The sequence below is a fragment of the Lichenostomus cassidix genome, chromosome Z, assembly GCF_008360975.1.
Source record: "Lichenostomus cassidix isolate B80296 chromosome Z, HeHo_3.0, whole genome shotgun sequence".
NCBI lineage: Eukaryota > Metazoa > Chordata > Aves > Passeriformes > Meliphagidae > Lichenostomus > Lichenostomus cassidix.
Genome location: NC_139511.1, coordinates 70,810,485 through 70,836,565, shown reverse-complemented (window position 1 = coordinate 70,836,565; position 26,081 = coordinate 70,810,485). Strand labels below are relative to the sequence as shown.

General features: G+C 39.0%; 1 protein-coding gene across 1 annotated transcript in view; it reads left to right on the top strand.

Annotated features, from left to right (window-relative positions):
* RIT2 (Ras like without CAAX 2) overlaps positions 1–25,096 on the top strand; it is a 171,741-nt gene extending 146,645 nt beyond the window's left edge. The window contains exon 5 of the mRNA XM_085042826.1: positions 24,058–25,096. Coding sequence (XP_084898952.1) covers positions 24,058–24,285 — 228 coding nt within the window. The 3' untranslated portion in view covers positions 24,286–25,096. The remainder of the gene's footprint in view (positions 1–24,057) is intronic.
* The last annotated feature ends 985 nt before the right edge of the window (positions 25,097–26,081 follow it).

Sequence of the window (26,081 nt, the reverse complement as noted above, 5' to 3'; positions counted from 1 at the left end):
AGTCACTGTGGCTTCCACACCTGCACAGGGGTAGCCTGAGTCCTTAAAAGAGCAATTCAAGTGCAAAGGAAAGTGATTGTTCTGTTCTCAGCTCTACCAGCAGCCAGAACTGATTACAACATTTACTAACTTAAGTCTTGAAAGTCCATGGGATGAAAACAGAGTTTTGCATTCTGTATGTATTCTGCATCAAGAGTATTCTCAATTTAGGGACCCTGGTTGAAATTTAATCTAAATATTCTGCATCTCAGAAGTTCTCAGTTTGAGGTCCGCTCTAAAACACAGAAATAACATTGCATGCATATGGCAGAAATATGGAAGTTTAAGCGAAAAATGTTAAATGACATCTTCTAAAAGATCAAGGAAAATGAAATAATGGAACACATTAAAATTTAAATACTTAACTATGAGGGCGAGGATCCAGAAATTGTAATTGTTTTTTTCTTCATCATTTAAGTCTTTTTTTATTCAATATATTAAATTATAAGTAATGAAACCTGCGTGAACTCTTACTTTTTAACAAAGTTAAATGTATAGCTACATTTTTTGCTGAGTTTTTTTTTTTTTTCTCCTTTCTGCTGCACTGAAATCTTGAAGACAATAGATAATATTGTTTTAGTTCACTGTTATCCTGCAGAGAAAAGCATTGTTATAATAACAATACACCCAAAAGTGGTCCCAAGTCTATAATAGGATTCTAATGTTTTTGTTGTGCTTTCAGGTCATAGAGCTTTTTTGTAGGGGAAAATTGTCAGGATCATCTTGTGCTTTGGGGCACTCAAGTTATCTTCAGTATGGTTTGAAAATTACCACTAAACAAAGTAGAAGAAGCTAACTTTTGTACCCTGCTTGGATACTAAGGAAGCAACCAACAGATACAAATCACAACCTCCAACACTTCAGTAAGCCCCAAATTGCCTTCTTTTTAGTTACTTTTTCCTTGCCTTGCTTTTCAGCCTCCTTTTCTCTCCCTTCCTCCCTCCTCCTGAAAGTATTAGGTTATAGTCAAGTGAACTGTTTGAGACGACCAATACCTGACTGTTGTCCAGATAATCCAAATCAGAGCCTAAATGTACCTTTTCCTTGACATTCTTCATGTGTCACTAATTTTAATAATTTTGCTCATAATTTTTCATTATTCAGATAATTTTAAAAGTCTTGTAAAATTTGATTGGGCATCCAGAATAAGGTTCTCACTTTGGCTTCCTATGTTTCTTCAAGATTAAAAATAGGATTTGAAACACATTCAAATCCCTATCTTGGGTGAAGCAAAGTTTTTCTTTTTTTCTGATGTAGAGGAGAAGCTGAATATTGCTTCTCTACAGACTCTGAAGGACTTGGTAAGAGCAAACACACTGAGATGGGAGGTGTTTTGTTGGCACACAGCAGGAGCTGGGGTGGTTCCTTCCAACTCGAACCATTTTGTGTTTCTGTGAGCTTGAACCTCAGCTTTAAGCTGGTATTTGTCCATCCACATCATTTTAATCCCAATAAGCAAACCACCTTCCAAATCATGATATTGCTGCAGCATATGTCTTCCTAGGAGAAATCATCAAGGTGCCATATTTTCACAACATATCATTTGTAAATTGCTTGACAGTTATTTCTCCCATTATTATTTATCATGTTTCACTCCTCATAAACTGGGGAAAAAAAAAGGTTTATTTTCTGGTTAACAGGGTCTGAGAAGAAGATGTCTCTTGATAAATGACAGGATATGAATCAGGGTATATTGCACATTGTGAAACATTTTGCCGTTGTAAAAGTGCAACAAATAATAATTCTATCAGCTTTATTGGATATTGGTTGTTCAGTCTCATATGTTAAATGGATCTCGTGCAGCAAGCATCAAATATACCATAGCTGTAAAATGCACATCCCTAAGACTCCAGCACCTGTTTTTATTGTGAAGGTAGGGATAAGACAAAAACACTTTGTAAAAAGGCTGTACTGAGCAGGGGAAACAGCTGATGCTGCATAGCAGGAGTGAGGAAAGATGCTGTAGACTTAAAGCAAAGAGGATCTGCTTCATAATCGCAGAGACCAGGAACAAAAACTTCCTTGGCAGCAACAAAGGCTGTGGTAGTGTCCACAGTTAATTCCACAAAAGTCACTGCCTCTGCTTTTAATTAAATAAATAAGCAATAATAATAACAACAGTGATAGTAATAATAGTAAATTAAAGCAATCATACTAGTACAAGTTCTTCTGAGTGGAAGACACTCTTGAGATCTGCTCAGAGACCTTTTCTTGGATTGATGAGTGAGTCTGCAAATCATCAAAAACCATTCCAGTGTCTGCACCTCTCCTCTGTCCCCTCTCCCTGAGAGCAGTCCTGAGCAGCAAATAGAGTAAAAAATTATAGTAAATCCACTCAAGCATCTGCCACAACAATCCAAGATATTCCATGGCACACAGAAACCATGATGCATGGGAATAACAACTCCCAGTATGATGTTCACAGGATATTTGAAGAAATGTAAAGCTACAGGCTACTCCAGCTAAGTACTATAGACAGAAGGGCCTTTTTTCGGAGTCCAGGGTGAGTTTAGCTATATAAATTCTCTTAGGGTAAGAGAGTGGTCTCTGGTCTATTTATTGAGATAGATTTAGATGGGGTAAGTAATTTCCCAAACAAAAAGCTGTGCCTGACAGACTGTCTGCATAAGACAATAAGTGGTCAACACAGTTTGTTCCCTGCCTCAGGGTCTGCCTGATGTAGTCACTAGATGTAACTTTTGTGGCCATACATTAGCAACAAAAGCTTGCCATTCTTGTAATTTAAAAGGTTTTGATAATGGAGATACTGCCAAGTACAATAATCTTTCATGATGTCTTCTGCACCAGCTCAGCAAGCAGCCAGAGTGAGCGTGTTGACAGGTATTTTAAAAAACAATTATTGCTTAAAGTACGTTTGCTGGGGAAAAATTAATTACTCTTTTACCTGAAAGCTGCTTTCCCACACCCCAATGGTAGGGAAAAATTTGGGCAGGAGACTAAATGCAGAAAATCTCCAGTACACACATCAGGAGCAACCTGTATACTGCATATCATATACAGAAAAATTAACAAAACCCTCACCTAGCAAAATCTGTTGTGGTGTAACTCGTGTATTTACTGTCCTCTTGTGATACCAGCTGCCTACTACTGCAGAGAAGATGCTGGCCTTGGTGAAGAAGGAGAGTCAACCACCACTGCTCCTTCTGTGCTCTCCTCACTTGTGCCCCAGGAAAATGCAGGGAATATAGCCAAGATGAAAGGCAGCTGTTCTGAGAGCAAAATCAGACACATGCACTAGAAAAACCCAAAGGGCCAAATGCCCAAATGCACAGTGACTGAACTAAAGAGATCTTGATCTCAGGCATCAGTGTTTATAGAACACAGTTATAAATTAATTTAAAACAATATGGAAGCAGGTGGGGCACTCCACAAGAAGTCAGGAGAAGAAGTCACTCAACAAGAAGTCAGATTTTTATGTTCTCTGCCTTCATATAGACCTTTTTCTGTGAATCAAGCTGGACACTTTTTGTCTGTGTGTCTTTTTCTAGCTTTCCTTTCTTTTCTTTGGCCTCTGCAGACTAAGTTGGCCAATGTCTAGGTTGTGTCTGGTTATGGAGTATGAAACCCAGAATAACGCTGGCTCAGTCTCCAGACACTGCTTCAGTAAGAGATTTACACATTTTCACATTGTACTTAGGTTTGGAATTGAGCTGTCCTTAGCTCAGTTTTCCAGTACTACTCTGATCCTGGCATTTTTTGACTGCTAGAACAGTTTCTACATCAAACTGCATTGAACCAGAATGGTTCAGGGAAAAAAAAAAAGAGTTCTTTTTTTTTTCATTTCATAAAATATATATCATCATCCCAGGGATGAGGCCTGCAGGACACACATTACCATGAGAGACTTAAAAGATCTCAGTCTGTTTGCCTTATTAAACAGAAGGTTGGGGGGTGGCTTGCTTTCTGAGTTTAAATACCCCAGGGGAAATAGAGATGTGGGCAAAATCCTTGCTACAGCCAGCATTGAAACAAGCAGCAATGCCTGGAAAGTGAATTAAATTGCAGTTAAAGCCCAGGCCTACTTGAGAAGAGGCTCAACCTTTTCTGCAGTGCTTGACCACTGCAGTGTGCCACCCCAGAAACTTCAAATCTTCCTCCTTCTTTGCCAAGTACTGAGGTGTAAGTGTAGAAATGAAACCATGGAGCCTTTATGTTACTCTGAAGGAGGTCTGACTATTTAATTGTACTTTAAAGCCTGAAAATATCATATATTATTATGTCTACACATAATGTGCATTTGAGAGTCTGTTAATGAGAAAAATACTGAAACAGGTTATATATTTGTTGGCACCTGTGTTTCTTAATCTTTGAATAGAGGCACCCTATAGTAAATAAATAGGTTCAATCTGAGGCTTAATGAGTCCAAACCATCAAAGTGTCTCAGTGGAAAGAGCTCCTAACTGGGATCATTATTGTTATTGCTGCAAGCACAAGTCAGAGAGGTCAAAATTTACTACATTTTTCTTTGTAGGAGAGAGGATTTTACTGTGAGGGAGGTATCTGCAAGTCTTAGGAAGCAGATCTACAGACTGTTAAGAAACTTACTCTGACACGCCATATAAAATGGATAATTTTTGGTTTTTTCAGCAACAAAGCAGCAGCTTGCTTTCTATAAGCACAATGGTTCATAAAGCACCTTTTGATGACTGCTTTATCTGATAAGCACAATTACTTGCAATGGGAAATGGAGTGTGACATATTTATATGTTAGGAGAACTAACCAGAGCCAGATATGATCTGCATTACCTCCAAAATAGTCTACTTCTCTTTTTTTTCTAGTGCTGCATGCCTACTAATATGTGAAAAGAGGGGTGGGGTGAGGGGGAGAACAGGTCATTGAAAACACTCTTCAGCTTAATCCATCACAAAGACTGCACAAAATAAAAAGAAAATACTGTAAAGATTAAACATTTTCTGATAAAAGACTGAATATTGCTACCTAATCGCTTAATTTTATTGTATTTTTCAATAATATGCATGACACCACACAGACAAATAAGTTCGAGTGTCTTTTTGACCTTTGGCTGGTTGATTAGGTTTTCTGTGGGTGACTGATGACTGTCATTGATTTCAAAGTGACTCTGATGATGATGTATGTGTGATATGTGGCTTGATTTTCAAAAACACCTCTTGTTGGCCTCGCCCTAAGTATTAAAGGTCAATAATACAATTGTAGTGAGAGTAAAGTTAAGTCAGCGATGAGTAAATGAGAGAAAAAAAATCCATGCACAATAGATTTTGAGATATATTTCTCAGGGAATACTTAGAAACCATCTTCTATCTAGAAAAGGCAGTTGAACCTGGCCTTTGAAAATTAGGACGAGTCAGAGGTTCACCAGTTAAAGAACTGATATACTCGAGAGTCAGTTTTGAAAGTATTAGCCAAGACATGAAAATAAATAAATAAATAAAGGAAAAAAACACTTTCAAAATGTTTGTTAAATTTGCTTCAGTAATGACCAGAAACTGATATTCTCACAGAGCTGCAGTCACCTTGCAAAAATTTGAGGGAAACTACATAATTCAGAAGCTGTGGTATTTTCTGAAGAACGGCTAGACTTGGTAATTGTTTTAACAATCTGCTGCTTTCTAGCACAAAATGAAAGAAATTATATTACTGAGACTATATTAGACGGTGTGGTCAATCAGTACATTTTTGAATCTCTGGGCACCATGGAACAATGCTGTGTAGCAAGGACTGCCAAAGAGGCTACACTGTTTGTGTGATGGTTTTTAAATTTACCTTTCAAAAGATGTGACTATATTTAGGCATCACAGAAGCACTGAAACTCACTGAACCATCCCCAGCACACTCCAGCATAGTTTGCAGAAAGGCTGTGAAAACATTCTGACATAGAGCCTTGTACATTTCAGCCCTGACCTCATTATAATTCCTATATTCCCTCCAAGAAAACCTGCCCAGCTTTGCCAAATTCTGCCCGAGCATGGTGTTTTCATTGTAGAGACTCAGATGAAATGCCAAGTTTATTCCTGTGGGTGACCCATGCAAAACGAGGTTTGAATGAGAAGAAAATACTCCAATACCCCACTTAGTACATGGAAAGGTAGAGAAGACATCCAACCCAAGGTCTAAATATAAAGATGGGGATTCCACTAACTATACAGATAAACAGAAGTGACATAGTCCTGTGCACTGCACCATTGCTGCTGGAGTGCTCAATTTAATACGGATTATTAATTTAATTTTTCAGGATGATAGTATACATCGAAAAATATTTTGTTTCCTTCTGTCTAATCCTCATTATTCAAACATGTTTTGTATACTTATCATTAGGTTTGACAGGTATTATAAGACCACATCATATAACAGGTTGATATAAAACTTAATTTGATATCCTCAGAGTGCTCTGAGCATGAAAGGAGATGTGCCATACAGCATATTCTATGTGGTATATGGAAGTGTTCTAGAACAAAAAAGAATGCTAGAAAGTTGCTCACAAATTTTTTTCTCTTCAAGGACAGTCTACACATTCTTAAATATACCTTTAAAAATAGCCCAGCATTTAGTTTAAGAAAAAAAAAACAACCCTCACATTATTTATTTATCTTATGTCTTAGCAAAAACAAAGTGTAGTTAAACAGTGGTCCAAATAAGCCTGACAGTGTGACAAAACATGGAAAAATAATATATTTAAATAACTTAAATGATAACTGTTGGATTTATCTGTTGGGTTTTTCTGCCATTTTTTAATTCATTCATTGTATAATGGAATTCAGTGTAGTCTCACGAGAATAACATTACAACTGTGTTGCCAGAGGCAAACAAATATGGTACAGACGCTTAAGGGAGATAAAAAAAAAAAAAAGCTAATATTTTACTGATGTTAAAAAAAAAATTAAAAAAAAGTCAGGACAGGACCAGCGTTCAGGGATTTTCTTCTGCGTTAAATGACTGCTTCTCACATATATGGGGCAGTTGCAGCTTTAAACACACAGATTTCCTTTCCGTGGGTTTTAGTGCTGGGGAATGTGACAGAGTTGTTTCTGACAGATTGCCCTGAGCGTATATCTGATCTTTCCAACTGCTGCCTCTACGGTTCACTGAGAGGAGACCAGAAGGCCTGGGGTTGGCAGGTGGCAATGCAAAGCACACAAACTACAGGGTTGTCTTTCATGGCTTTTTTTTTTTCCCCCTCCTTTCCTTCCCCCACCCCCCCTTATCACTGATTTTCAGCAGTTTGGCCTCTCTGACTCCCCATCTGCTCCATCCCCATCTCCAAAAAATGGCAAGCCTGTGCAGTTAATTCATAGAGGAGCCTCAAGGCATTGGATTATTGGAATTAAAGCTGCACTGCTGACCAGTGTGGGTCATGAACCAGGGCCCCCCATAGTGCTGGGGGCCAAATGGAGGGCTATTCTCGGAGTGGGGTGTCTGGAGCAGCACAGCTTTATGGCTCCTTGCCATCGAGCATTTAGTCTCTGTCAACTCGGTATTTTCGCATGGAAAGCGATGCCATTAGACTATTTTCACTCAATGTAGCCGGGAAGTTATAATCACACATTAATAAAAATAGGGACAGCCATCCAGCATTTCATAAATCAGCCTTTTCTCCACTATGTTCTGCACAACCGGAACAGATGGGTTAGTTGAGATGGGCCAACAGAAACGGGTGATTTACTGGCAAAAAAATTATGACAGCTGGATTACACTCATATAAAACCACACAAACTCTTAAATTTAAGTAACGTTTTAGAAAGGGGGGATTTGGTTCTGACCCCACTAGTTGGAGCTGGATCTAGCCCTAAAAATCTTAGGCATTACCCTTCAATTTGCTGATCTTTAACTTTTTTTTTTAATGGCCTAGGCATAAAAATGCGGCAGCGTTCTGACAATTTGCTGATAACACAAAGTGGGAACATTTTCCATCTAGAAGAGACAGGATTATTGTAGAGGAAAAGCTGTGTGACCCAGAGGAGTGATAGAAGTGGAATTAAATGCAATTGTAAAAAGTGCAAGGCCATGTCCTTAAGGACTAATAGTAAGGCTGTTTACTATAACATATCAACTGGGAGGCAGGAGAGAAATCTTGGATATATCAGCCACTTGCAGGGTGATTATAAACTACAAACATCATGAAATTGTGCATAAAATAAATGTCATTTCAAGAGGTGTTCGAAGTGATTTTTTTGTGAAGGACATGGAAGCATTGGAGATATTATAAAAGATAGAAGTGAAAACTCAGTTAAGATTAAGTGTTGTTGCTTATGGATGATGATGGCAAGTTCAAATTGGAACAGATGCAGAGCATGTGTATCAGGCTGGTCCTATCAGAGAAAATTAGAGACAATTTAATTTCTTTAGCCTGGATAAATGAAAGTAGATGTGTGAAAAAAGTACAGGCATATGCTGATAAGAAACAAAAGAACATAAAGAGTCGAAGGGAGGAACCCTTTAAAATAAAGGACAATGATGGAGAAATATCAATGGTGGTTTCCTGGCAAGGAACACATTTTGCCTGGAAGTTTGGCCATATTACTGAGCAACTCATGGCAGTACAGAACCTCCAGGACATGGTTCACTGAGAATTAAATGGAGAACAAACATCTCTTCTCTTCTCTTCTCTTCTCTTCTCTTCTCTTCTCTTCTCTTCTCTTCTCTTCTCTTCTCTTCTCTTCTCTTCTCTCCTCTCCTCTCCTCTCCTCTCCTCTCCTCTCCTCTCCTCTCCAGTAGGAAGAATGTCAGACAACCAGCTTAGAAAACCTTTTTTTCGGGCTGCACCCAATAAAGCTCAAAGGACCCTTACCCAAGACAAGAGAACTTATAAAACTGATGGGCAGAATTTAACATTTGTATTTTCTATGAGTAGCCTTATTGATTTCACAGAACTGCCTGGCTTACCAATACAGGGAACACTAGTAACTGAAAAGGAAGTGAGTCAACATCAGCCACCTAATCCCTCAAAGAACAAAGAAATTGAAAACTCTTAAATTCTTCTGTGGATGACCTGTAGTGGAATTTTAATATAAGCTACTTTCTCATCCCATGGGTACAGCTTTTTTTGCAGTCTGCAGTGTGTCCCTCCATCACATTAGAGAGTCCAAAGTTCAGTTGTGTTCCAGAATGAAAGTGGTATTGAACAGTGGATGTAGATCAAAATCATTTATCTTTCACCAGAGACATCAGAGAAAAATAACCATTGCCATAAATGTCAAATCTACATAGGAAAACAAAGCCAAACCACTGTTTGTTTGTTTTTTTTCTGTGGGTAGATCTCAGTGTCCTGAGCTATATATGACGAAAAGGTGCAGTTATTCTGGATAAAACACAAATATTCTCTTGGATAATTTTTAGCCATCTGTGGTCTAAGTTGTTCCCTTCTTTCACTGTCCCCGTGTTCCTACTGGTTTATATTTAGTATATACATGTACAACACCTGCTCAGAGATGGATCACTTCTTGTTACCAGGCTGTTTCTTTAGGATCTGAACTAAGGTGCAACAGAATTTTTTTCATTTACTTCAGTGATTTTGCTTTATCTGTTCTTGTCCATATAGCAGGAAAGTTGAGTGTGTCTAGTCTCTTTTTCTATGTCTTAGACTGGGAGGTCTTCTTTCTCATGTTATCAAGGCCTGCCCTCAAGTTTTTAAAGCATGAAAAGTGGTTAGAAAAATAAAAGCAAACCCAGAAAGAGGTAAAGCAGAAATCCAGCAGGTGCAAAAACTCGGGTTGTGACCCAAAATGTTTAATTTATATAAACTTTTGCTTGTATTTACTTACATGGGACAAAGATAGCTGTTATTATGCTCATCTTGACCCATCAGTTACATTTTCATGCACACTTGAACAGGCTTGAGCATTTGAGCAGCCTTGAAAGAAGCTTCAGTGAGTTTGAAGGGTCTCAGCTGGTGAGTGTATACTCAGTTTACCTAAGTAGTTTAAAGTTAAATCAATTGCTCTGATAAATGTTTTCAGGATCTGTTCCTTTAGAAGAAAAGGATGATGTGTTTAGGAAGCAGACCCTACCAAAATGCCATGTCCAGGCACATGAAGGATGAGAAAGTGCCTGGGAACATCTAACACGGATTTACAAAGGGAAAATCATGTCTGAGAACCTGAGTCCCATGATGGTCTTCATGACCAGATGAGTGACTCAGTGGATAAAAGTGGATTATGTTTTCTTTCACTCTAAGAATGTTTTCATATCAACCTCACACAATGTTCTTGTAGCCAAACAAGTGTATCTGAAGTACTGTGCCTGTTTAGGGCTTTATAGTTCAAGAAATAATTTGAGTTACTGCAGTAAGCTCCAGAAGTCCCCAGGATGGTCTTGGAGTAAAGCACAAAAAAGGAACAGAAAAGAACGAGAGATCTGAGCTTGTGGATTTGTTCAGCCTGATGAATTGAAGGGAACCTCATTCATCTTAGAATGAAGACAAAACCAGATTTTTTCTTGGAGATGCACAATGGAACGATGAGGAAAAAAAATTGCAGGACAAGAAAATCTGATTAAGTATGAGGGTTGTTTTTTAGGTTTTGTTTGTTTTTTTCACAATAAGAGTCATCAGCCAGTGGAAAATGCCCCCAGAAAGACTGTGGGATTCTATAGGAGAAAGGAGTTCAAAACTTGGCTGTACATGACATGGATGATCTGTCTCTGATGGACCTACTATGAGCAGGAGTTTGCACGAGACGACGTACAGAGATTTCTTCCACATAAAACTATTCTATAATTCTCTGATTTCTATTCAGCTTTTAGTGGAAAATATTTAATTCCACCTTGAAAAATTCGTGTCAACCATAGCAACTGCTTCTTCTTTCTGAAACAGAATCTACATTTACTTTTGCACATCTTTTTCTCAAAGGTATTCTACCTATACTCTTATTAATATTCCTTTCACCACATACAACAAAACTTTACCGCAGGCAGTTGTCATTTTCCAAACCATTTAATAACACTTATTTTATTTCTAGAGGTAAAAAAAATAGTGGGGTGATAACATGTCCTGAATTGGTAGTGACAGAAACTGTTAAGGCTTCAAGCACTTAGTGTTTTTCACCAGCTGTTGATTTTTAGCACCAGCAATTTTATTCCCCCAAATCTAGGTTCATTTATGTGTTTAAGAAAATAAAGAAAAAGTAAGCAAGCTTCCTGAGAAAAAAAAAAATGAGCTATTGTCTATCTTTGTCATTGTCCTACCTGAATGTTACAACTCTGTTGTTGACACCAAGCTGTGTGGTCACACACTGGAGGGAAGGGATTCCATCCAGAGGGACCTGGACAGGCTGGAGAGCTGGGACTGTGTGAAACTCATGGAGTGTGGCTAGCACAGGCTTTTCCCATGAGAATTGTTTTTGTGTTTTATAAATAAAGATAAAGTTTGGATGTTATTGGAACAGTGTCCCAAGACTTGGACGGTGCAGGCCTCGCCAATCAGGCCTAGGGGGAGGTTTCTGACTGACCAATCTGAGTGACCTTTGAAAACTCTATTTATATGATGAAATCAAAACAATAAAGGTCTTTCCTTCTTGCCACTGAGAACTGGTGCTTCTTTACTCTGCTAGCGGCTCAACAGCGACAATGGAGTTCCACAAGGCCAAGGGTCAGGAGTAATCCAACACAGAAATACAGGCCGAGCAGAAAATGGATGGGGAGCAGCCCTGGGGAGAAGGACTCAGGGGTGTTGGTTGATTAGAAGCTGCACATGATCCAGCCACGTGCACTGGCAGCCCAGAAAGTCCCAAATGTGTCCTGGGCGGCATCAAAAAAAGGGTTGATGGTCTTGGACCAACCTGGTCTAGTGGAAAGTGTCTTGCCTGTGGCAGGGGTTGGAACAAAGTGATCTTTTCAGTCCCTTCCAACCCAAACCATTCCATGATGATTCTGAGATTTTCACTCCATAATCTGAGCTGTGGTGTTGCTTGTTCAGGCATGGAAGTCAACCTGCACAAGTTCCAGATTTATGAAACAGTCACCGTGATTATCAGTGATTATCAGTGATCTGGCTGATTAAGTACCAGTATCTGATCAGATACTGGTATTTAATCAGCCAGATCAAATTTCTCCTGAGAAACCATTTCTTTTTCCCCTCACCCTTAATACTATTTATATTTTAATGTATTATTTGAATATACAACTTAATGTATTATTCTCCTAGTGTTATTTATGTATTTATTGTATCTTCTGTGTTACCTGTTTCCTGTTTTTCATTTTCAACCTTTTTTGCCATTTTCACTCTTTTCCCTATGGAGGGGTGTGGATGCAGTGGTTCACTTGGCTGGTTACAGTCCACCATTTTTCCCCTTAAAAATTTTCTGGAAAACCTTGAGAAAAGGGCATCCTGGCTTGCAGCTTTGACACATTCTGTATTTTCACCTTTTCATTGCCATTTCCAGAGTTTGGCCAGACTGAAGGTTTGGAATGAATCAGCTGCATGAAACATGGGAAAAAAAATAAATGTCAGAATCCTTTTCTAATCTGCAGAGAAGCTGATGCTGAATGCCTCCCAGTACTGAAGGGACTCCTTAGAATGTTTTTTTGTCAGCATCCACATCCAAGTTTTGCTGTTAGGTCAACCTTTTCTGCCAGGTGTAACGGAGAGGCTTGACCTGATCTCAGAGGCATTTGCTGTCTGTGTGTGTTTGTGTGTGTAGATGCATATTCACACGTGCTGCTGGGTAAACAGAGCTACAGCTTTGTCAGTAGTGGGCCGAAAAGTCTGTTTTTCTGGGTAAGAATACGAGTTTATCAGTTATGATCATGATTTGAGCTCACAGGGTGTATTAACATAGCAGCTTTTATACATCAGGAGTATCTGCATAATTGGAAGGATACATCATGGATAGAAGAGGTTAAACAGATGCTTCTAGCAAGGAATTTCTTCCATTTTGTTTGTTAAGACTCTATTTTCTCATTCTACCCTCAAGCTAGCATAATAAAGATGTAATCTGTCTTCCTCCCCTCCGCCACCCTTCCACCTTCACACTTTTGCTTCCCTCTTCTCTGTTTATTATATCCTTTCCTTTGAGGCAACAACAAAATGAGGAGTCCTTGTAGCTTCAGAAAAAAATACATTAAAATTCTAGAACGAACTCTACTCATAACCCCCAAGCATCACCATTGCTTAAGTTTCTGTTAGTAAAGAATCCAACATGTCTTGGAGATGTAAGTAAGCAAGTTTGGGGCTATTACACTAAATTAATATTCTGCCAGCTGCTAGCTGGGGTGGTCAGTCTTAATTACAAATCAAAGTCCATGGACTGGAACCATGGAAGGGTTATCCACAGAAAGTGCCCTCTGGACAGGGAGCTTGCCAACAGGACAAGTTAACCACAGATGCATGGACAAGTTACCACGGAAACCACCCAAGTCCATGATCTTAGCCTCCAGCAAAAATGAGGTAATTTGAGTGAGGTTAGCAGGCAATAAGAGAACTTGTTATGTCTAATTAGCTAAATGTGTTCTTACAGCTCTTCCTACCCACTGGCCATTTAAGATTTTTAATTTTTCTCCCTCTGCACGCTCATTTCTCCTTGTTACCCCCTTCATATGCAGCTCTCCAGACTCAAGTTTTTGTTATGCATTGTCCACGTGGCAGATCACAACACATGATGAAACTAAATCCTCTTTATTCAGCTGTCATTCCTGTTTTAAGATTCCTGTTTCATGGGTCTCTCACTTTAAGTGTTCCTCTGACCAAGTAAAAATAATCTGCTCATCCATGAAGCCCTCCTTTTAGCACACTGGAAAGGAGTTGAAAAAAAAAGGCTCCCTGAAACTCCCATTATTTTTTTCAATCAGTTCATATTCTGCAAAAGTGTAAAGTTTTCCCTGAATTAATATTGACATGGGGAAGATCAATGCCATTAGTTTAATAAAGATACTCTGCAATATTTCCTGTAATGAGATTGTTTGACAAACCTTCCTAATAAACTTCAAATTTACTAAACCCTCAAAATTAATCACATATTCCAGGAAAAACAACCACAGTGATACACCACTCCCATTTTCTGACATATCATTTCCCTCTCATTGCATCCAGTAACTTTTTCTTTGAAAAACATCTCAAGTAAATCCTCTTCTCTTTGCATGATTAATATTTTTCTTTAAAAAGTAACTCAAGTAAAAGATGGAAGCGTGAAACATTATTCTGTAGATTATGCATAAGACACTTGGATACCTCATATATTTCAACACGTGCTTGCTTCACCAAATGATTCCTGAAAAAAAATTCCATTGCAGTCCAAATCTTTATAAATCCATTATAAATTCTTCCTCTGCCTTCCTTCAGTCAAATGCTCACTTCAGCAGCCTGGACAGAATTCCTGAATCTCAGCAGACCACAACTGCATGGAGATGAAAGGAGGAAGGAGAGATTTCTTGCAATTTTCTCTGCCAGAAACTTAAGACGGTGTTCCCTGTCTGCCTGCAGTCTGGATCTGAGTGTATGTTTAGATGTGAAAACTGTACAACCAGAATAAATGTGCGCTGCACTCAAAAATGGTGCGAAGCAATGTGTGCTGCTAGGACAAACAACATTCTTTACTGCACTTGGAACACATTTTCATGACCCTTTTATTCCAGTGTTGCAAACTCATATTCAGCTTAGGCAAAAGGCAATTTTCAGAGCTTAATTCCAGTATTCTGTCCATGTATCTAAAAAGAGACATTTAGCAAAACACAATCTTTGGCTACTTTGGCTCAGGAGATTGTTCCAGTTCTGTGAATCAGTAATATTTTTGTTTGGTTGTGAGGTGTTTTTCTCCTTAATTTACCGTTCTTTTTTGCAGCCATATGTGTAAACATGCACAAATAAATATATACCTTTTTCTGCTTCTTCCTTGATTTGCATTTAGCTCTCCAGATTTCTTTCTGGTTCCCTTCAGATTTCTGGAATCTGTCTTCAGCAGAGAAAAATAGAACACTGAAAGCAGAGTCCTGGTCTTCACTTCTTAACTCACTCCTTCTGTATTGACTAGTCATCTCATGTCGGTTGAGTGTTCTCAGGATAAAATATTGCTGTTAGAGACAAAGTAATATAGTATTGGGGAGATTTGCAAAGGTTACCAAGAATTAAGTTTATTTGCTCAGTCCCTAGTATGGTCAGTGCCTGTGTCCTGATGAAGAACTGAATTTGAGTGTCAAGTGGAAATTTAATACCAAGCACATAAATGAAAATACCTTACTGAGGTAAACAGATAGGCAAAAGATATGGAGGCTGTCTCCACTGGACTGATAGTTAATTTGTGCTCACAAAGCAATAGAAATCACTAACAGTGGTAAAACAAGAGTTGAACACCACTAATTTTCCATTTGCTTAAAAGAAAGTCTAAAATGTACATTTGCAGCTCCTTTTACATGTAATTTTTTTAAACAACCATCTGCAGTGAGCAGATGATAATTGATATATTTGTTGTTGTTACTTAAAAAAAATTGAGGAGAATTTCATTTCTTGTGAAAATGTCACCACAATTCCTAGATTTTTTTTCCCCTTACAAAAATCAGTGGATATCCATGAGAAATTGATGTAGAAATGTCTGCTTTTCACAACCATCTTATGGCCATCTATGTCTTCAGCTGAGCGTTGCAATCAAAGAACTTTTAAAGATGATGGACAATTTAGAAAATTGTCAGATCTCTGAAAAATGCTTTGAGCAATTGACCTGAACTTATTCATCTTGAAGACTGATGCTAAGGATTTAGCACTTCCACATTCTCTTCAAATTAGACCCAGAGCTATTGCTGACTGATGCAAGATCATGTGGCTTTGAGTATCCAATTCAGTCAGATCCTAAGGCCATCTCTTTAAAAACATTTCCTGATGTAAAGATGCTTTAACCCACTCATCAGTCATGCTTTTGACAAGATAAAGTCAAAAGAGTACAGTCTGTAGTAGAGAAGAACAACTTCAAAGTCTAACCTTCAGACAGCACCCTGATTCCATAGTGATTCTTACATGAAATGAGGTATTGATTCAGTTATTTAGCATTATATCTGTGAAATAATGAAGTTACAAGTTGGAAACAGTAGTCGAAAATATTTGCTTTGCTGGCTTTGCAGCTAAGCAACTGCATCAAGAATGTTTATCTTTTTCGCAAACATTTGCCTAAAGCAGAAATGAAATTACCTGGAGGAACATCTTCTATGTCACAAGAATATTCTGGATCTAAAATGTGAAAAAATAATAAAATTCCAAAAAGAAGAGAAAGACTAGACAGATATCAGTAATCCTCATAAAAAGAAAGATTATAAAAACCTGCAGAAATTATTCAAACGTAAATTGAATCTAGATTTTTTTTACATAGGAAAATGCATGAGAGATATATTTTTAAAATAGCTGGTATTAGCTTAGGGTTTTCCTGTAAGGGTGTAGAAATTACTGCAGCAGTCACAGAAAATGTCAGTCTAATCTAACCAGGGTCAATAGGGAATTGCATAAGAACAAGTGTTCAGTGATGCTGCATCAGATTACTTTCACAACCCCAAATAATTTGCAGTTCCATTGGATCAAATAAGAACATGTTTCTTCCTGGCTCAGAACAGACTTTAAGCTGTGATTCATGTCACACCTGAATGACTAACCAGGTGAGAAGTATCTAATTTGGGCCAGATCAATCTCTCTGGTTTTGTCTATTTTTTTTTTTTTTGGTCAAGACTATTAAATGATTTTCCCTTAAAAAAAAAAAAAACAGCAAATTAATTTTACAATCCCCTACTCTCCACCCCCCCTCTACTAAAATCTAGACACAAACCACATTACAAAATCACTGGACAATGCTATTATTTTCTGCAGTACTAAAACTTCGTTTTCCTTCCTGTCCATTCCTTCCTTCCTAAAGCAAAGTCCAGGTTATGAGGGGAAGGGAAGGAATATCGGAGTGCCTGTAATGAGATTCCTTCAGAGACTGGAGCAGCTGAGGATGAGATGTGCATTGCTGGGCCATGTGCTATATTTCCATGGCAATCAGGGTCTTCTGGCCGTAAATTCACACTGCAAAGATTTGTCTTCTCCTTGCCCCAGTCTGCTAATCCTGCCTAAATCCACGGCCATTCATGCTAGATCCTGTCCTGGTCACAAAAAATGCTGTTATGTGAAACTAGCAAAAAAGTATCACAGAGTACCTAGGCCAAAAGGAAAACATGGAAAACTCTTATAAGACCTGTCTTGCAAGGGGAGGCGAAGGAGGAATATAATTAATTGTAACACCTTCATGATAATTATTTATTCTGTGGTCTTGTAGTCTAGAAGGTCAGCAAAACTGACCTTGCAGAATTTCCTGCCATGAAGTCAGACTGAGGTTTGTCCATCTACTTCTGAAGATTTCCAAATGGATTTAAGAGTAATGGTGTTGAAATGAAATTCTCCTTTTGCATTTCTGCACTGTGTTACTTATTAACTGTGTAGGCTGGTGAAAAGAGGGTTTCCTGGCCAGGGATTTAGAGCAGAAAGTAAGATGCACAGTTTGGTTGGATGAAAAATGCTGGTTTGTGACAGAGAATTCCAGTTGTGAATTCCAGTTGTGAATTCGCAACTAGTTGTGAATTCCAGTGGGATCCTGGCCAAATCAAATGGGTAACTCCAGTGAATACATTTGGGACAGGGACCACACATGATGGTTAAAATGTTTATGTTTTCAGAAGAAAAGGTTTCAACATTATACTTTTGAGTAATTCACTTTTAGTTAAAATTCTTCAAGAAAGCAGAATGTTTGATGTTGAGGGAGATAGAAACAGGAGGTTGTAATGACAAGGATTTTCACTTAACTTTTGCATTTACTGTGCAATGTTTAGACCTGAAACATAGCCACATTGAATCTGTGGCCACAAAAGGTCACACTGGTTCCTCACAAACCCTAGCCTTCAACATTTTTTTCAGAATGAATTGATTTTGAATTGAACCTGGTTTTTCCACTTCTTTCAGAAACGTCACCACTCAGTGGCAAGAATATGATAGGCAGCTTATAAGCGTAAAGATCTGAAGAAAGAGAAGAAGGGTAAAAGGCCTTGGAACACTTTTTTATTTTCTTTTAAAAAGATATTCCATGACATGTATTATGTGAACAAATAACGACAGCACTGCTTGTCTTAAGAGTCCAGAAAGATTGATTTTTCCTGGTTTTTTTTCTCATGCTTTCAACCTTAGCCAGTGCTGTAATAGCCAAGTGTTTGAGCTGTGACCTGAACAATAACATTTGACTCTCAGAGAGATCCTCATACCAGCCTGCAGGAAGTCTCTGCCACCATGCCTGTTGATGCAATGCTTGTCCAAGGGACAAATTAATAGCTGACAAATTACATAGATGTAATGGATATGTGCTTGGGTTAGTGGTTTGGCCTGCATGTTTCTCAAAACAGGATTCAAATATTTACAGGATTCAAAGTGAATGCCTTTGGCTGTAAGAAAGGCAGCTGGCAATATAGGGGCAGTCAGCTCAACCTTTGCTGGACACAGTCCTATCCATCAAAATGAAGAGCTTTTCCCTGTTTTCCCTGTTTGGGATAACAAGCCATAGAATGGGAAAAAAAGTCCTCAAGTTGCATCAGGGAAGGTTTGGATTGGATATTAGTAAAAATGTCTTCGCTGAAAGGGTGGTCAGGCACTGGAACAGGCTGCTGAGGACACTATTGGAGTCACTGTTCCCATAAAATGTTAAAAAACTTGTAGATGTGGCACTTCAGAACGTAGTTTAGTGGTGGATTTGGCAGTGTTGCATTAATGGGTGGATTGGACGAACTCAGAGGTCTTTTCCAACATAAATGATTCTGTGATTATATGATTGATGAGAAAACTCACAGTTGCTCTCTGTGAGTGTCTTAAGCATAAACTCTGTGGTCAGTGCTGGGATTAAGAAAATCACTGCTCATGTCAGTCAACATCCATTCTTTTCCATTTTGTTTTCTGGGATGGCATTCTTTGTCTGGAACCATGGGATTACTTTACTTCTTTTGGCAAAGCTACTTATTAGAGACTGAGAAAACTGTGAATACTTTTGGTCTCCACAGCTCTTTCCTCTAACATTTTATGGGTTTACACTTGTCCCAAAAGGTTATTGTGTTTGTCCTGATGTGCTGATGGAATGAGCTGTGATGGGGAGGGACCCAAACACATGTGTGGACTTTTCCTGATTGCCTGCCTGTCTCTAAACTGATATCCAGGTACTAATAAACAACTTGGTGCCTGGTTCTTTTCTGTAATGGGACTTGTTGAGAAACAGAAAAAAAAATCCACCAGACATGATGGGAAAGATGTGGATCTTTCCAGGACATTATTCAGAACTTTTCCTACTCCTATTCAGGGCTTTTCCAATTCATTTTATTACTTACGTGGTGCAAACAAGGCTGCTCAATATGATGCTTCCTTCCCTATTCAGTATATTTTCATTACAACTCTCCCAAATTATTGCCTATCAGAAATGCAAATCCTGATCAAAACCAACAGAAAGGAGAAATCCTATTTGCCTCAGTGGGATTTAGATGAACACTGTTGAGCAACATGTGTACTCTTCTGTCTCTGATCTAGACCATGTGACTTCAGAAAAAAAATAATTGTAGAACAAGGCCTTTAGATATATAATTATCCACAATTATGTAACTGAGGTATATGATGACTACCAGGATAGAAATTTGTAATAAAAAAAATTTAGGAGAATACTTTCCACCCTTAGCACTCCACCTGCAGCCTCCAGATCTCTGCATGGCAATCTGGAGATCCCAATTATGAGGGAAAAACTTCAAAAACCAAATGAAGTAGACCATGCTGCTGCAGAGATGAGATGCACAGGTGGAAATTAATTTCTTCCCTGCCTGAAGACCCCCACTAACTCATCCAAGATGAAAATATTGACTCTGATAATACAGTCTCCATCAGTGAAACCTACTTTGGGATCCTTCTGTTTCTGCCATGACCAAGGGAGCTAACAAAGCTGAACATAAAATGCTCTGATCCTGATGGAGATTTTCCAGCTAATGACAGTCCAAGGGCAGAGGCAGACTATTGATCTGTTTAGTTTCTCTGCACTTTCCATCTCAGATACAGGTATTCAGGTATTTTTATGTTCTGCCCATGGGGGCTGATGATTGCCAGTGCCTCCCCACCCACCACCCAGCCCAGGTGGTTTTGTGCAGGAGCTGACCTTCGTGGGGAACTGGCTGTCTTAAAGATGGCAGCTCATCCATCATGGGTTTCGCAGGCTGTCAGCGTTGCATTTAATCTCACTTGTAATTTTCCAGGGGAGGTTTGCAAAAGCCACAAACAGAATCCTAATGCTACATAATGAGGTTTGTAGTCGGTGAGTGCTTCCCCTCAGGATGAAGCTGTGCTATTCTGGCTACCCTCAGCTACACAGAGATGGGAAATTCCCAAATTCAGCCTATAATTCCATGTGCTGGTCACAGTCCCCATGCTGTTGGAACAGGCATATCTTTACTAGCCAAGATTCAGCTATATGTTGTCACAGGTATATCTTCCCTCTCAACTCACATGTGCCAAAATGGGCTCTCAGAATCATGCACTTTACAAGAAACACTCTTTTCCAGGGGTTGACACATGAGGCTTCATTGCCATTTTATGGATTTGGGGTATCTTGCTCATTGCTTGCTCAAGCTTCAAGTTCTTCTGTAAACCCTGATCAAAACCCCACCCAGACAATCATAGTTTTTAAAAGTTTGAATTAAACTCAGGAAAGTTCTGCCAGCTCTTTAATTTTCATTTTTCATTATGTTTGCTACACCCACCTTCCTCCTTCATTTCTTACTTAAGGTTTACCAGCACAGAAATGAGCTAAGTTGGAATCAATATGACCAGAATTATACTCTTGGAAACAATGCCAGATTCAATCAAGGAGGGTTACTCTAAGGATGGGATATAAAGCTCTGCTTCCCAGATATATATTCAATAGAATGACCTCTCTCCCTGACCTGTCTGTCCGTGTCACACTGACAGATCATATCTTCCACTGATACAGACCCATGGAAGCTGCAATTTGTCAACAAGTCCCCAGGCTGTGCAGGTCTGGAATGGATTTCTATGATATAGTTTCTCTACTGACAATAAGATGGGAACAGGGCAAATCCCTGGAATTATGTGGGCCTCAGTCACCTCATCAAGCTTTATCCCTTGTTTCTCATTCCATAGGTGTCTAGCCTCTTGACCGAATGATGAACCAGGAGAAAAATGTATCTTTCTCCTCTAGACACCTCTTTATATTTACAGATTCATCAGCAAAAAGATTAGTTAAATTACTATAGATATATTTACTGGTGCTGGGAGCAGTAATGATAATTATTACAACATTATATTTAAAAAAATTATGTTTTCAGCCTTGAAGCTGAAAAACATCAGCTAATCATCCTGAAATTGTTTGTGCCAGGTGTCCTCCTCACGCTGAATTAGCTCATAAAATTTCACCAAAGCAGTTAATCAGTTCCTGAGGGCAAGATTTAAGAAAAATACCATGCTTTGAAATGAACTATCGCCATTAATAACTTTAATGTTGTCTCTGTAATTTGGCAGGAAACTGGAGTCCAAAACGAAACTTTTGTTGGTTTTTATAGAAATACAGACAAATTTAGCCAAGTTGCTAACCTCCAGCCACAAAGAGATTGGGAGGAAGTTTTTCTGCATGATTTAATTCTCCTGAGTATTCTCCATTTCTCATAGCTCTTAGCAGTCTTGTTTCATTACAGAGCATAGCATGTCTTCCCTGCAGTTATTCTTACTTGCAGGGTGGAGAAAACACAGTTTTAGTCCTAGAAAATAAAGAAAAAAGAGGGAAGAAGAAGTGCAACAAAGGAGGAGTAAAGTGGGATAAAACTAGAAATTCACAGAGAAGAAGAAAGGGCAATTTTTTTACATTTGAGTATTATTGTGCTGACACCCTAATTGTATTTACGACCTTACCATTCTTTAACATAGGGATGTTTCAGTTTATGTGGATTTTTTCTTCCTTTTAGCTAATGAATGTATGAAATCTTAGTTAAAACTACAGCTCTGTGCAATCACTTGCTCAGAACTGCAATGCCTTTAACAAAATGAAATAAATATGTTCCTTCTTCAGCTCAAACAAGGCATAACAAGGGAAAAAAGATCATTATAAAGTCCAAAATAAACCAAAATAGTCTTCTATCCAGACAATCAATTTCTCAATGGTGCCCAATAGACATATTGAATCATGCATTTTGCTTACACAGCTGCCCAGAGAAAAACAAGGACCATATTGCTACCCATCTCTTTTTGCAAAAGGTTGGCAATTATAGCAGTTGGAAAGTGGTAGCCATCTTTCATTGTGTCAGTAAGTATTATCCAGGTTGGCATACAACCTCCCTGCTTACCCTCACAATATTCTTAATTAAATTAAGATTGTACCTGCAGTGTAGAGGACTGATCCTTACAAATGTTACAAAGTTTGAGTCACTCAATGCAAAGGTGATGGTAGAGAATACTGTGGTCTGTGTTGTGCAGGTACATGCTTGGTGCAGATTTAACTCCAGGCTGGAATGAACTGATTTCCTGTTTCATCCCAAATCCTCTTTATCACCATATCCAGCCTTACAGATAGTTGGAATAAATGCAATGATGTGGTGTCATAATTAAATCATAAAGGGCATTTTCCTTATGGCAGGTATGAGAGAATGTGTTTGTGTCTTGAGTCAGAGGGGTTTATTTCCCTAATAAATATAAATGGCATGAAACTAGAAAGTGCATGAAAAAAAAGACCAAAACCAAAGCCAAACAAAACAACAACAAAAACAAACAAACAAACAAACCAAAAAAAACCCCAAAAAAACCCAAAAAACAAAGCCCTGAGATGAGTCTTGTGGTAGACAGTAGCAATTGAGACTTTGCATAGCCTATTATGTAGCCTTTCACAAGTCTGTCTCGAAGTACTGTTTTGCCTTTTTATAAGGATGTTTGGAAAGGGACTTGAATAAATCATGATATTCAAATGCAAATAAAAACAAAGCCTGGCATTTCTGACCTAGAATTTGAATACACACCGCACATGTCATTCATAGAATTCATTTATTCAGATTTATGTTCCAGTACTGAAAAGAAAGGACAGTCTATTGGCTGGGAAGCTAAGTTAACATTTAGAAGCTCACAGGTTTTGCTCTGTGTTTTGCTGTGGACTTGCTCCCTGTAACTGGATGAGCTCCCAAAGTGTAAAAAGCACCTTAAGTGGCAGGCAGTGGCAGCCCTTATGATAAGCATTGAAGCTCTATTTGAAGAACACATTAATCAACATACTGAGCACCCTTCCATTTAGCAGGCTGGCAGGTCAAATGCCAAGAGGAAGCCAAAATGGAAATTTCAGAAAAATGATCACTGCTTCAAAAGCCAGGCGAGTGAAAAGAGCTCTCTTGCTTCCCTCTAGGCTCGTACAGTTCCTCAAAATACAGACACATTTCCCACATGTTCTACAAGAGCAGTAAGTATACAAGGCCACTTAAGGAGGATGAGCTGAAAGGCAAATAGATTTTGGATCTTCATACAGCTCAGGTATGAGCTCAGTGATGGGATTACAGGCCTGCAAAGACAAAAACACTCAAAGGCATGCTCAGAAATTAATGTGACTGAAAAATATTAAGGTACGAAAGCTGGTGGGCTTAAAGAGTCAAGTCGCCTCCAGGATTAGATTAATGCTCAACAAGGATTTTCTAGGGCCTTAATTCTGTGTAAGTCTTTCTAGTCATCCATTCCAGCCTGTAGAATAAATGTACCAGCACTGTCAAACTACAGGATTACTGTACTAAAGACATTACTGTACTAAGGAAATACATTGAAAATTTGATGCATCAGAATTAGGGACATAATACACCTGAGCAAATGAATATTGCCAATCTGCTCTGTTCAAATACATCATGAATCCAGCCTGATCCTTTCACTCTTGATTCTTCTCTCTTAGGTGTTGTCAGATTATTTTCCTGGTCAGTGATTTGCAGGATCAAAGAAGTCAGACTACATACATATTGAAATGTTCTCATGTAGATTTATGTTTCGTGCGTTAGGCAATATTTATGGAATTTTCTTTTCTTTGTAGGTTTCAACTGAAGAAGGAATGAGCTTAGCCAGGGAATACTCCTGCTCCTTTTTTGAGACCTCAGCTGCGCTCCGCTTCTACATTGATGATGTCTTTCACAGACTAGTGAGGGAAATTCGAAAGAAAGAATCCTCACTGTCCATGGTAGAGAAGAAGATGAAGAGGAAGGATAGTCTGTGGCGAAAACTGAAGGGATCCCTGAAAAAGAAAAAGGAAAGTACAACCTGATGGTAATTCTCCATGAGTCACCCATCAGAAGGTGACCACAGTAACCTGTAATAGTTCCAAAAGCAGCATTGACACAGCATCTTCCAGGCATGGTCCTGGAGCTCCTTCCCTTCAGCTCTCATGCAGAAGTTGCTCCTTGAAGGCCCAATCCATGGTTTCCCTGTGGCTCTTCTGTTCTATAGTGTCATTTAGCATACCCTCTCATACTTTTTCTGCAACTCTGAGTGGAGAAAATACCGTGTTTTTTAACGTGTGTTCCATGGCTGGTCTCCACATGCTATGAATTACGCCAGCATCCAAGGCAGAACCAGCTCCCACCAGCTCTAGGATGATGAATACACCTATTGACACCTCTCTGCATGCATGGGTCACTTCACCATCCCAGGAATAAATGATGTTGGTTTCCATGGACATTTTGACTGTTTAAGGACTTTGGGATTTGACCTTCAGCTTTGCATCCATATGTAGGTTTAGGGTTAGAGTGTGCTCAGCCTGCACGCCCGTGTCTGAGTGAGAACATGTCTGTGAGCAGCCCCAAAGGGAACCCTGGGGACCCACAGCTCTGCCCTGTGGTGCTCAGTCCCCACTGTGTCCTTTCCAGTCAGCAGGCAGGTTTTGCAAGCAGAGCACAAACCATGCTCCAGCCCTGCAGAGGCTGCAGGGATGCTGCTCTGCCTCCTCTGAGCTGCACTCCCCAGGGTTGGCAGAGGTGTCGTGTCTACGGACATGCAGGGCATTTAAATAGTGCAGGAGTTTGTGTTGGAAAGGAACTTTTCAATATCACCTAGTCCAAAACCCTGCAAAGAACAGAGACACCAGGCTGCTCAGAGTCCTGTTCTGCCTGGACATAGATGTTTCCAAGCATGGGGCGTTCACCACCAATCTGGGCAGCCTGTGCTAGTGCTTCACCTTCAGCCACACTCTCCTGTCCTACCAAGAAGCTCACAAATCCTCTGTCTGCCCACTGAATCCCAGAGCCCTCCCTGGAGTAGTGCAGCTCTGTCCCAGCATGTAACAGCATCTGTGATGTAGCATCCAGCCCTTGACTTTCCAGAGAATTGCATCAGCTCAGTCACCATTGTTCACAGTCCTTGACCATCCAACTGAACCACTTGATTAATCAGTTGGATAAGTCTTTTAAATACTCCTTTTTAGAGCTGGCATGAAGTAGAGTATATGCTCTGAAACATTTTTTTTCCCAGGAGATCTTTTACTGTTCTTGCTATTTATAAATTTTGCAAATAGAACATGCATAAGTTTTTGTCAAAAATAAAGATTGTGATTTCCTTGGAGTCATAGTAGTAGTCAGTGTCATTTGTGTCTGTTCTGGAGTGATAATTGATAAAATAAAAAATATTAATCTTTGTTAGTAAAAGTTCCTTGTTTCACTTTTCTTCTGAGATTATTTTGCATGGTTTACACTAATTATATTTTGCATAGTCTGGGTGAGAGTAGATTTTTTTCCCCTGTAAAACTTGGACAGGTATTGTGAATAGCATTAGTTCACTGAAATCTGATGGTTTTTTCTCCACTCTCACTTCCTTGCAAGGGAATCCAGTGATATTTTTTGACTTGTCAAAAATCCTCTGTAAAAAGTAATGCCTTGCTGCATGTTGTTAGGTACTATGTGTCTATACATCTATCTGAGAAAGATTATTTCAGAGGAATACAAATACATGTGCACATTCAATGCGAATTTTCTGTTTCCTGCCTCTGAAAGCTGAAGTCTGCATTTATACCATTGTAATTACTATTATTATTTTATCTGTATTGCCACAGAAATTTTAGGTCAAGCG